The following is a 12,652-nucleotide window of genomic DNA, read 5'->3' on the forward strand; positions in this document are numbered from 1 at the left end:
CTAATATTTCTGTGTAATAATACTATCGTCGTATTTTTCTTTAATCAACTTGGTAGGTAGCAAACCACTGATTTAATTGAATTAAAAAACCATCTGCTCCTTCCTACAGGTACAATCCAAGCTTCAGTGATCAAGGCAAATGCATCCGTGTGCCAGTCAAACAACACCCAGAGGGCAACACAGAGACATTGGCAAAAATACATGACTTGCAATGGTAAATGCAAACAGTCATAGTTAATGGAAATTATAAATGTTTTATTTATAAATGAGAGGTACTGAAAAATCACATTAAATGGCATGTGATAAACATTACTATACATGAAATGCATGATGACAATACACAGCACTGTAATGGGTGAAAACTCTGAATTGTTATATCATTTAATCCATTACTAAGATTGTAAACACATATAATACAGTAATAAGTAGGTTAGTGTTCAACTCCTCCAACCACTTAGCAACCCACTCTTACAGCAACAGTGGGTGAGATAATAATAATCATATCAGCACAGTTGGCCCCTAAATTACTCTTTTGTTTTCAGGATTTACTTGTCTCTTTTCTTATCAGATGACCAGTAACCTGAAAGAAAATAAGAGAGATAAAAGGATTAATGTGGATAATAATATATTCCTGTCATTAAAACAATATTTTAAACTTTACAACGCTAAAATAGAGATGACACAATGCACAGCACAATCCCATTCTCAGTCATAATGTCTGTCCACATGGACCTCAAGCTGCACCTCCTCCTACACACCTGGGTCAGGAGGAGGACAGAAGAGCCCCTGTTCAGAGTTTAGCGGATTTAGAGGAGGCTATACCCAACAGCATGGAGACGTCGTTGGCTGATGTCAGCCACGCTCCGCCGTCCGCCACCAGGATGGCTCCAGTCACGAAGGAGGAGGCCGGGCTGGCCAAGAAAAGAGTGCAGTGGGCCATCTCTGTTTTGTTGCCTGCTCGCTGTAAAGGAATGGACTGGAATGCACCAGCAGCCTCCCCTCTGGGACCACCTGAGGCATTAAAAGAAAGAGAAAAAAAACATGCTCAGATACTTCCACTGTTATACCGTACATCTGTGGTTCCCAATGTTTTTTTGGCTGAACCCCATAGCACCATCTGCCATGTTCCAAATATGTCCTTAGGATGGGTTATATCTGTATGTTATTTAATCCTAGGGCTGGGCGATATGGAGAAAATCAATATATTATTTTTGACCAAATACCTCGATATCGATACCGCAACGATATTGTAGTGTTGACTATTGGTGCTTTCACAAAATATCTCCACACTTAGATTTTAGATAAATAATCATCAGTAATGTGGACATAATGACTAAGTGGGTAAAGGCAAATAATAGAACAGCTAGAACAGTCTGGTAAGTTCAGAAAATGACATAACTTTACTGTAATGCAGCCTTTAAAACCAGGAAAAGACAACACTTATGCCATATCATGATATTACGATATCCAAAATCTAAGACGATATTGAGTCTCATATCACGATATCAATATAATATCGATATATTGCCCAGCTCTATTTAATCCTATTAATTATAGAAAAGTGGTAATTGTTTCAATTATTTTTTCATACATTTCAATTGTCTGTTTTCTCCACTTTGGTCAAGTTTGCATTGAGTGCCAGTTAACTAACATATCTTTAGATTAAGACTTTACCCAGTCTGCGGAAGCCCTCTGTTCCAGAGACAGGACCTGGAGCCACAGTATTAACTCTCACCCCACTGGGCCCCCACTCCACAGCCAGGTGCTTGGTCATGGCATCTGGGGGACAGGAGAGGCAACACTGAGTAATCCGATTCTAATTTTGATATCATTACATAACAGCAAAAACGTTCTTACCATTTGCAGCCTTAGCAGAGCCAGCATGCACCTGGAGGGCCTGCCCCCTGTATCCAAGTGTTGCAGAGATGTTGACTATGTTGCCACCATGATCCTGCACACAAAAATGATGGGAGACTTAAAATCAATTTGATGGGTTAATAATCAAATCTGCACGGAGGCAGTAGTTTAAACCCCATTTAGAGACAAGGTATTCAGTCATCTCTGATCTTTGCCGTCCTCTTTTGGTGACCAAAGTGAATTGCAGGGAGTGAATCTTATTTTAAAAATGATTGATCAATAACCCAGTTGTGTTCCTGTAGATATGGTATTATCGTTATTTCAGTGCTATGATAACTTACTTATAGTTCCTTAACTTGGAATTGAGACATATTGTATCACACAGACAGAGAATGTATTGTACCTGGAACCACTTCTCATAAACCACCTTGCTGGTGTTGAATGTACCCATAGTGTCTATCTCCATTACGGTCTTGAAGGCATTGAAGGAGAGTGAGGTAGCCGGGCAGAGGAAGTTTCCAGCAGCATCTGTAAACAACAGCAACCGTGACTTTAACCAAAGCCAATAAAGCTACGGATAAATGCATTAATTATGTGGTACATGTACTGAGGTGCAAAGTTAGAAAATAAAGATAGCTACAGCATCAGAAAATGTGTTAAACCAAAACCTTTCACAATGGACCTTTGTGTAAAGTACATTTGCATGTGTTCACCCTACAGAAACCTAAAATGTATTTTGCACCTATGTTGGCAGGATGCATTGCGTAATGACGAGGAGTGTGTGGGAATGTGTGCAGCACAGCTCCAAACACAAAATCAATAATCATTATCACGCAAACATAAATTTAGTCTAATTTCTAAGAGGTCCCATACTGTTAATGAGGATGTCTATGCGGCCCAACTCTTTAAGCGTCTCATCCACAGCAGCTGCGATGCTCTCAGGCTTCCTCACATCTAAACACAAAGGGAGGCAGCGTCGTCCTGACGCTGCAGACAGCTTTTTAGATGCCTAGTGAGACACACAATCAAATTACATGAGGCCAGTACATTAACATTTAATTATGGTGTGAGATATATGATTTACGGTTGTGGAAATTATGTAAGAGCAATCACCTCTTTGAGCTTGTCCAAGTTCCTGCTCGCAATCACTGTGTCACAGCCATGCCTGAAAGAAAAGAAAGAAAATAACACAATAACAATACTAGGAGCACATGCTGTATTGTGTTGATTAGAACATGAATATGTAATGCTTGCATAAATAATGCTGAAAGAAAGACGGAATGATTAACTTATGACGAAACAGGTAGGATAGAGGGTGAGGGACAGGAGACAGTGAGTGCAAGGTCAGAAATGTGATAAAAGGCCGCAGGCACACAAAATGAGAGAGCAGCAACAGATTCAGTTACAAGGTGTCCCGCTGATTTTGATAAAAGATCAATTATTTCTGGTACATCAGTAAATTATTGAACTATTTCAACTTTGTCACACAAGCAAAATTATGAGAGTCTGATTGTCAGATAACACAACCAGAAGGTTTAAAGTACACCAATGTATTATCTCTCTCCCACATTTTACTGTTTTAGAGTAACGGTAATGACACAATGCTCTTATACTATCTATACATGCACCAATATCTGTGAATAAAAGGAGTGAAATTTGACTAAATATAGTCTGATATATTTGCAAGATCTGGGCATGTTATGGAGAAACAAGCAGGTAATCCTCTCACCTCATTAAGATTTCAGCTATCCTGAATCCAATTCCAGATCCACCTCCTGTGATAAAAGCAACCTGATCTCTGAAAAATAAAGTGCAAACCCCCAAAGATCACTTCATGAAGTTATTAAAGTGAAAAGCATGTCAATAAGATGTATTTACTGTGTGAATGCATTAAAGCAATAAGATCACACCAGGAACTGGGAAATACATTTAAAAGCACGTTTTCATGCCTACTTTAGTAAATCTGGACTGTAGATGTGTGTGTACGAAGTCAAGCAGTCATCTGTGCCAACATCTTCTGGCAGCAGCTCTCCTTTTCTTTGTGGCTCTGCCATACTGATAAATAATGCATGTTAATTAGATGCTAGCACACTGGCATTACCATGATCACGATGTAGTAAATGACACTGCAGGTGTTGCACAAAATAACAGAAATACCTTACATTAAAATAGCCCTCTGCTGCAGTTGGTGAAGCTAATAACATACGTTTTTGTCAGGATTGTCAGAACTTTAACCAAAGTTCCTCTATACTAACTACAAAGGTAGTTTGTATTGTATTTCAGTCATTGTTTGTAAAACTCCTATTTTTACTCTTTCATTCTGAAGCATTACTGTGATGCTGTCATGATTTTCAATCCGTGACACACTACAGAATTTCAAAATAAATCAGTTACAGTGGCAGCAGCTCTAACTGATGTCGCAATGCAATGTCAAGACAGTTATTTTACAGAGCTCATGAAGGTAGAAAGTCGTTTCACAACACTACACCTCAAAGCTTAACTGACACTCTTTACAGGCATGAACACATACCGTAGGGTGTTTCTGTTATCTTGTCTATCCCTGTACATATTATAAGTATTCTGCTTTCTACAGCTAGCTAGTTAGTGTACCACAGACTGCGCAGTGAAGTTCAGTTGGCAAGTTACGTTAGCTGACTGCTGTCGTATATTAACGTTACCTTCTGAGGAAAAACAAGCTAGTTTTGTAGCGCTGAGAGAAGAACCGTCCAACTCCTTTTTGGTGAAGCACGAACTTCACACGAAGCACTTAACGTTAACTGACGAGCCACCTTTACATTTATTCATCACCCATTTGGTGTTTTCTTTTCAGTAGGAACTTTTGTACATTGGACTTTTTCGTCGTTCTTTGACGATGCATTATGGGCAATGAAGTCCGGTCGGGGTGTGTTCAAGAGCACAAATATCTCACTGTCCAAACGTATTCTCATTTGTTTAATAGAGAAAATGTAATTATATTAAGGAGTTTCAAATCAGGCAGGATTCAAGCAAGGAAAAATACTATGAGCACTAGATTTTAGAGGTCAGGATTTATTTGATTCATGCCAGAAAGGGAAACTATACACAGCATCATGCCCTAGGGACTGTAAGGTCTTTGACAATCTGGAGAGCAAAAGGAGAACCCAGTGATTCTGTTGCTCATCTACATCATCTAGGATGGCACCAGCAAGGGTCTCCACTGGTAAACCAACCCCGAAATAAACGATCCCTAGATAGATTTCGGGGTTTAGAGTTCCAGGGCTGATGCTCATCAGTGTGCATTAGTGCAGAAAGTGGCCCTTATTGATCTGTAGCCTACTCTGGGATTTACTGTTGAAAAAAGCTCTATGCAATGGATCCCTCAATTACTTTTGGGATGGATATTCTTATTTGTGCTCAGAGGTCTGAGGATCAGAAGTGAGTGCTCTTGTAACTTGATTTGTTTATCAAGAGGCAAGAGTAAACAAGAGCAAAAGCAGAAGTGCGCTTAAAAGTGAACATTAGAATAAATTGTAATTGGATTTTATACAAAGTTTTTACAGTGACTTAACTTCAAAAAGACCTAACGTGTCCTGACCTTTTTTCATTATGTTTTGAATGTTGTTGTTTTTTTTTACTTTCTAACTATTAGCTTTCATTAATCTAGTACAATATAGTATTACAATCATTCCAGTTCATTATGAAAATAGATTTGCATTGTCTGCTTTTATTAATTTCATTGTGATGTATGGGTAGTTGTAAGTTCTGACTGATTGCATTGCAGTCTAATGAAATCTGCACTGAATTATCATGCAATATTGACACAAATCAAACAAATAAAAAAGGGTAAACTACAAGTCGGTATTTTGATGCTAGCAGCCAGATGGCGCTATCTGTCAGCATTTTCTGCTTGAATCTACAACACTAAAACCCATTTCCAGTACTCTCCATGTGAACTTACAGTAAATATGGATAAGAATTCCAGCTTCTGTAATTACTGTACAGAGAGAGAAAAAATAGTCCATTGTCAAAGGCTGCTTGTTAAACTTTTTAAAGAAAATATCCTGATGCAGGAACATAAAGGCATGTACAAAAGACTGCCTTAATACAGACAACAAGACTCACAGACTCAGACAGTTAATTGTTCCAATGAGCCTGGCACAGCTCAAGCCATAAAGGTCCATTATCCCCTGCTGGTGCAGAGGCCAGAGCAGGCACTGACAGCTGGTCCTGGGCTTTGTCAGTGCCTCGGCACTGGGACTGTCTGTGCAGCTTTGCTCTGGACTTCTGTTGCTGGGTTTGACTTGCCAGATTGTCCTTCTTCCTCCAGACCCACCAGCCTGCTGCTGACCTCCCACAGCCTGCGAGCTGCCTCCTCATCCAGGGCCAGGGGCGCCGGTTCCTTTTCTGTCATCACATCATAGTACCTTCCCGTCACCCCCTCCATCTCCTCGGACACTGCCAGGTAGACGCTAGGCTGGGCCCCCAGCTCTGGGCTCTTCACCAACAGGGAGAAAAAGGGACCTGTAGGAGGGGTGGGGGGGAGGAGGGGGCACCACAGGTTTGCTGGTTTAATCTCAGCAGGCATACCATGTTTTAACTATCTTTCAGATCCTACCAGAATACTTTATTAAATAAATTGGCCGATGTCAAGTACTCACTGGATTCATGTTGTTGCACCAATTACATTTGTTCATATCTGAATATGGCCCACGTTGCATTGTGGATTTTTATTATCTTCTTCACTGATCTCAATAACAAATGCAGTTCTCCCCACAGTGGAGGATTTTTATTACCTCTGAGTGCATGTAATTAAAAAAAATACTCATTGCAGAACAAAATTAAAAAAAAAAAAAAAAACATGTACGTTCACGGACAGCCAGAATGAGTTAACGAGCAGGTGTATCAGCGACAACATTGGTAGCACTGGTGTACTTTGATTTCATAATTCACAGGTTTTATTTGAACTGTAATAAAAATTTTCTAAGGGTTGGTTGGGGTGATGATGAAGAACATCGTAGCTGTGCAGGGAAAACCTTGTAACAGTGACTTGGGAGAGTTTTGTTTTAACTTTAGTATAAGTATTACATGCTCTTGTACTGGTTGCAAAAAAAGCAAAAACCTTTGAATTTATGAAGCAAACCTGATTGCAGAATGTTTACCAAAATGTTTTAATTTAATGCCGCTGTATACTTGAACTACAGTTCAGAGGGAAATATTGTACTTTTTACTTACATTTTTGACAGCTACATCAAATTTACACATTAAGATTTAACATACAAAGGTATATTGTTATAGATGAAACTACAATAACAACAGTATATGACATAGTTAAAAACCTCAACCAACTACAACAGTAAAATGTTTCTTACTCATGCATCGTTCATATAAAATATATAATATTCACAGGGGTAATTTTTCTCCATTAAGTACTTTTACTTTTGATACTTTTGTTATGTAAGCACCATTTTCAAAGTGGCTAATGTAGTATTTCCGCATCTTCTTTATTTAGAACCACGGCAATCATCATACATGCAATAAAGGACTTAAATCATTTTATGGAAAATAAAATGGACTATTAATGGCAATCTCTGTTTCCTGGTGGTTTGTGGCTCCAGTTAGAACCCTATATCCATAACAGTGGTATTGCCACTTTTACTCAAGTAAAGGATGGGAATACTTCCTCCACCACTGCTTAAAAAACCAAGAAGATACACTTAAATCAAAAAGCATAGTCAGAAAGCTAAAGTGATTGTTCTTCAGATGTAATTATGTTTGGTTCAGTTCTGTTTTCAGAGTTTTAAAAGTTAATTTTGTGGCCAGGAAACTTTTCATTACAGAAATGCGGTCAGTTTATGTTTATTTATACAGCCCAAGAAGATAAGAACAGAAAATTCACTAAGCTAATTGGTGCATATGCATTAGGTAAGCTTTTTTTGATTTCTCTAAATTCAGAATCCAATAAGGAAGCAGGATACTCACTGAGCACAGAGCTGGAGAACTGTGATTGGTGCAGACCAGTGTGCCTCCCCAGCTCCGTGGCAACAACGCCTGGATGCACAGCGTTGACCGTGATTCCTGTGCCTGTTACACACACGGCATTGTTTAAAAATACATATCCAATGGCCAATTACATACAAGAACATAGGCCGTACTCCCTCCCACACATGCCCACATACGCAACAGCCAGTAGACTTGCCTTGTAATCGCTTGGCGAGCTCTCTGGTGAACAGAACATTGGCAAGCTTGCTCTGACAGTACGCCTGCTTGGTATCAAACTTCTTTTTCTCCCAGTTCAAGTCCTCAAAGTCAATCTTTCCAACAATGTGGGCGAGTGAGGCCAGGTTGATCACTCTGCTGGGGGCGGACTCTTTCAACTTATCCAGCAGAAGATTTGTCAACAAGAAATGGCCTGGATGAAGACATAAACTATAAGAATCAGGTAGTGAATTCTTTAGAAATGTAAAGATAATTTAGTAAACAGACACCACTGTCTTCATTTAAGTACCTAAGTGGTTAACTCCAAACTGCATGTCGAAGCCATCTTCCGTCTTCCCTGCTGGACATCTCATGACCCCTGCATTGTTTATGAGTACATCCACACGCTCCTCCTCTACAAGACAATAAATATAAGATTCAATACTGAGTATTTCTATAACTGAATACATAACTTGAGAGTGAGTGAGAAGTAAGTGTTTCCTTACCTTGTTTGATTCTCTCTGCAAACTCTCGGATGGACTTCACGGAGGCCAGGTCGAGTTGACACGCATAAACGTGAGGATTCAGGGTCTTCCCTCTTATTTCCTTTGCTGCTGTCTCGCATTTCTCCATGTCCCGACATCCCATAATGATCCGACCCCCTGACGATGCCGTAATGGGAAAAAGAGTGTGTCGTTGAGAGCAAAAATAACAGCTGAAGATTTTATTTACTGTGTCTTTTTGCACCAAATCAGAGTGATATTTTCTCCAAACCTCTCTTGGCCAGTTCCCGGGCAGTCTCTTTCCCAATGCCTGTGTTTGCTCCTGTTATAACCACAGTCTTCCCCTTGATGGTAGCCTTACTGGGACAAGGGCCTCCGGTTACATGGTTCCTATGAGAAGAATTAAAGTTCAGCGCCATCTTATTTAAGCATGCCGTCTATTTCAGCATCGAAACAACTTGGCATCATGGATTTTATCTCAATCTAATGCAAAACATTTTTTAGATCTGTCTCTCTTGCTTGGCTCCGAATGGACCTGAACGCGACTTTTTTTTAATCTTGTTGACCTTGTGCCACAAACAATTGTAGGTTATCATACCTTTATACCATGGTCTGGGTGAATACTCGATTCTGATTGGCTGCAGGGTGTCCATTAATTCCTGACAAAGGACACCTACAAAGTAGTTCCATTAAACGTTTCTGTTCACCGTTCTAAATGAATGCACTGGCTACAGTATTAGTATTAGTAGTATCAGCCTGTATCTAAAATGAGTAACCTTTAGTAACAGGGATGACAGTCCTGGCCTCACCGCCGTCTATTAATTCATGATAATGGACACCTCATTGGGTATTATCCCTTACCTGTACATAATTTAACAGCCCTCAAACCTAAATTCATGAATCAGCCAAATTAATTTATTCAGGAAGATGTTTAGCTGCACGTTAGAGAGCTCCTGTTATAGGTCTAAATTACTGTTTATCCTTAAGTAACTTCTTAATAAGGCTAAATTACCAAGTGGGCAAAGCAGGCAACTGGAACATGGCCCCAGAACTCCAGGGGCCCCAAAAAGACTCCAGACTTGCTGTGTGTAAACTGGTTTGTGTGCTAATTTAATACAATTTTTATTTCATTTGTTTGGGAATATGCAGCACTAAATCACAATATGAACTGATTAGTTAGGTCGTATGTTTCTACCATGTCACCAAACTCACACCCATACACACACATGAAGTCTTGAGAAGAGACCTATTATTTATGTGTTAATCAAATTACCACACAGCAAACTCTGGGACATCTAAAAGACTGCAGAATAGGAATACTGTAGAAACTGCACATACGGGGAGGAATTGGGGCCAAACAGCTGGTTTTACCCAACCTCAATCCAATACAACCACATTGCTATAAATGCTGCCTTTATGAAACATATTCATCTAGGTATAATTGAGCCAGAGGCTGTATTTCGTGGGGTTGTTGTACTGGATTGTAGTAGTAGTTTAGTGCTGTCCCCTCACTATGGGAGTAAAGAAAATACTACTTATTTAATAACTTCACATAATTAGGATTCCTTTAATCCAGTACAACGAGAGCAAGCTTTTGAACACCTAAACATCACATTTGGGCGTTCAACATTGTCCAAGATTTAGTCTGAACTTCACGCTAACAGCGTTTCCGCAGCAAATGTGACACATAGTGTAAAATATAGTTGATACAGTGTCACATTATTACTCACTTCAGTAAAACAGCAGCTCCAAACACTGTTCCAAAAACAGAAAATGGTAATATATATTTGCTCATGACTTCCGAATAATGCTGACCGGAAAATATATCATCAAATAAGGGTTTAACAACAGTATTTTTCTCGAGCTCATTTGACAACACTACTGACAGTACCACAAGGTTACGCGCGCATGTTTTTAGCGTCATCTACCGCGAGGAGCAAAAACCCCAGTAGCATTGTGGGAAATGTAGTCCCAATTTAAATGTACACCAAAACAAGCAATAAACGACGTTTTGCAACATTGTTGCGTGGGAATTGTAAACAATAAAAACTTTTAAAAGAAGCAGGCTACTGTAAGAATGTGAGTGTTTTTTTTTATCTAGAGAACCGACTCTTTCAAAAACATCCTTAAAATAAATGTGGTCGGTTGCTTTTACTTCTGAGATATATATGTAGGCCTTTATATATACATACACATGTTTGTATGTGTTATTTTTTATGATTAAAAAAACTTAAGTGCAACATGATCTGGAAAAAAATATAATCTTAACCAAGTTAATCTTTAAGTGATCACATATTGGAAATAAAACTAGGAAGATTTTGAGTCACCAAAGATTTTGAGTCAGCAGAGAAAGAGAGGACTAGTCCTCTCTTTCTCTGCTGACTCGAAATCTTCTATATATATGATTGAGTGGGAGAGGGTGATATGACTATAAATTGCTTTTTCTGTTTTTGGATTGTGGATTGTGAAAAAATTATACGAACTGACTCTGCTGTTGTGATTGCACTAAGAAAGTCATTCTATCTTTAAGGAGCCAGATGAGACTGAAAGAGTGAAAGTGGCAGAGGGATGAGACAGACAGTGCCTGGAGGTGTGAGGGCTGGGAGCTGTAGAACTTTGTACGCAGCAGCAGCCTGTTTTTCAATTCAATAGGCCTACTTACCTTTTTTTCCCACATGTTCTTTTAAGTGAAAAGAAAATGTCTCTTCTGCACAAAGCCAGAGTGTTTGGAACAGGGTTAAGATGTCAATGTAGTATTGACATGTTTTTAGTAATACTGCTTGTCAACATATTCATACTCATGTAGGCACTCTTCCTTCTCCCTTTTGCTAATGATGAAATCATTTATGACAAACATAACTCAAATAATCTCAGACATGTTTGAGGTGTGCCCTGGCATACTTTCATGGTTGTAAATTGTAAAAAAAAATAATAATAATAAATATAAATAAAAAAAACAGACCAGGGTGAAATAAAGGTTGAATCTAATTGTGGTCTTCAAAAGGCATCTAAATCCCCAACTTTAAAAGACCATTTTCAGCTTGAGGCCCTGTGTAAATGTCCCTCCACTATGACACAGCACTTTGTAGGGCAGCTAGGACACAAAGTTAACTCTGCATGAAGATAAATTTGAGAACAGGGGAAAAACAAGGCCACCCCTTTGCAACAAGATGTGGAAAACTTGAGGTGACACATAAAAAGTAAAAACTAGGACATGAGTCTGGTGACTGAAAAGGGAGAAAGGAGGAGAGGGAGGAGCAGCACTGCTCTATTTGTTCACAGCTCAGAGGTGTGTGTCCCCCGGTGTGCTTGACCATCGGTGCTCTCTGCTGTCAGCTCACGGTGTGCTTGACCTTCCCTGTGATTTAAAACGCCTCTGTTCCCAAGATGACCCAGAGGAAACTCTTCGCTTCGCTGCCTGTTGGCCTAATAACTATTGTATGAGAAACCTGAATGTCTCAAAGAGATGCTGAAGAAGCAGCTATCCAATATCTCCTCACATCCCCATCAAGGATACAAAAAAAAACCCACCTGGGTCAAATTATTTTGTTTCAGGAAACAGGAGTATCATATTCCCCTGTAATACATTTCGTTTTCTAGGACTCAGTCTTGAGTCCTGATCCTGGACTGCAATCGATTATCTAGCCTAATATTGCACCTGTCACAAAACGAAATATTCTGTAGCCTATTTTGCGTCAATACTGCCGACGTTGTCTTTGATGTAATGAAATCAGTATATATTTATGTTTAACATGGTATTTTATTTCATTTTATCAATGGGAAACATCGCGTCAGACACGTTTCTGGTGTGTAAAAACAGAAAAATCCACGCAGCTGACACGCAACAGAAACGTCACGCTCTCGCCACGCAAGCAGTGTGTAACCGGCCTTTTACAGTCTCAGTCTGAGTCTGACCTGCATCTCTTCTGGGAGAACAGAGAAAGCAGAAAAAGTACATGCAGGAAAATAAAATCAATACATTATAGCAATAAAAAGAAGTTTTTATGTGACCGATCGAGATAAGAGAAATAACACCAAAACAAGGATCTTCATGAGCACCAGTCATAAACCCATCTGATCAGTGGTTTTTTGATGATGATTCATTAAGGTTATCCCTG

The 12,652-nt window shown here is 39.3% G+C and overlaps 2 protein-coding genes across 3 annotated transcripts; both read right to left on the bottom strand.

Annotated features, from left to right (window-relative positions):
* Positions 1-234: 234 nt before the first annotated feature.
* Positions 235-4,743, bottom strand: decr2 (2,4-dienoyl CoA reductase 2, peroxisomal). 2 transcript variants are annotated; one of them, XM_028568099.1, is made up of 10 exons: positions 4,536-4,743; positions 3,811-3,912; positions 3,587-3,655; positions 2,971-3,022; positions 2,731-2,866; positions 2,261-2,385; positions 1,858-1,951; positions 1,675-1,779; positions 823-1,011; positions 235-580 (listed from the first exon to the last, which is right to left on the bottom strand). In XM_028568099.1, the coding sequence occupies exons 2-10, from the start codon at positions 3,909-3,911 to the stop codon at positions 546-548; spliced, it is 906 nt and encodes a 301-aa protein (XP_028423900.1). In that variant the 5' UTR covers position 3,912; positions 4,536-4,743; the 3' UTR covers positions 235-545. The 2 variants fall into 2 exon arrangements, with proteins under 2 accessions (XP_028423900.1, XP_028423901.1); XM_028568100.1 differs by having other exon boundaries at positions 759-1,011.
* Positions 4,744-5,540: 797 nt separating this feature from the next.
* LOC114547980 (retinol dehydrogenase 13) lies at positions 5,541-10,450 on the bottom strand. Its single transcript, XM_028567570.1, has 7 exons — positions 10,265-10,450; positions 8,806-8,924; positions 8,538-8,693; positions 8,342-8,446; positions 8,033-8,245; positions 7,816-7,917; positions 5,541-6,357 (listed from the first exon to the last, which is right to left on the bottom strand). Exons 1-7 carry the CDS (start codon positions 10,327-10,329, stop codon positions 6,074-6,076), a joined length of 1,044 nt encoding a protein of 347 aa, XP_028423371.1. The 5' UTR covers positions 10,330-10,450; the 3' UTR covers positions 5,541-6,073.
* Positions 10,451-12,652: the final 2,202 nt, after the last annotated feature.

Source organism: Perca flavescens, chromosome 21, assembly GCF_004354835.1.
Source record: "Perca flavescens isolate YP-PL-M2 chromosome 21, PFLA_1.0, whole genome shotgun sequence".
In the NCBI taxonomy this organism is placed as follows: Eukaryota; Metazoa; Chordata; class Actinopteri; order Perciformes; family Percidae; genus Perca; species Perca flavescens.

What these genes read in the sequence shown, in the direction of transcription:
- LOC114547980 (XM_028567570.1), bottom strand. Translation starts at nt 10,329, where the DNA reads ATGAGCAAATATATATTACCATTTTCTGTTTTTGGAACAGTGTTTGGA. An exon ending in GGAGCTGCTGTTTTACTGAA is followed by an intron (nt 8,925 to 10,264) that starts GTGAGTAATAAT and finishes TTCTTCTCATAG; the next exon opens with GAACCATGTAACCGGAGGCC. An exon ending in GTTTGGAGTTAACCACTTAG is followed by an intron (nt 8,246 to 8,341) that starts GTACTTAAATGA and finishes GTCTTCATCCAG; the next exon opens with GCCATTTCTTGTTGACAAAT.
- decr2 (XM_028568099.1), bottom strand. Translation starts at nt 3,911, where the DNA reads ATGGCAGAGCCACAAAGAAAAGGAGAGCTGCTGCCAGAAGATGTTGGC. An exon ending in ACTTGGACAAGCTCAAAGAG is followed by an intron (nt 2,867 to 2,970) that starts GTGATTGCTCTT and finishes GTGTCTCACTAG; the next exon opens with GCATCTAAAAAGCTGTCTGC. An exon ending in CGACGTCTCCATGCTGTTGG is followed by an intron (nt 581 to 822) that starts GTATAGCCTCCT and finishes ATTTTCTTTCAG; the next exon opens with GTTACTGGTCATCTGATAAG.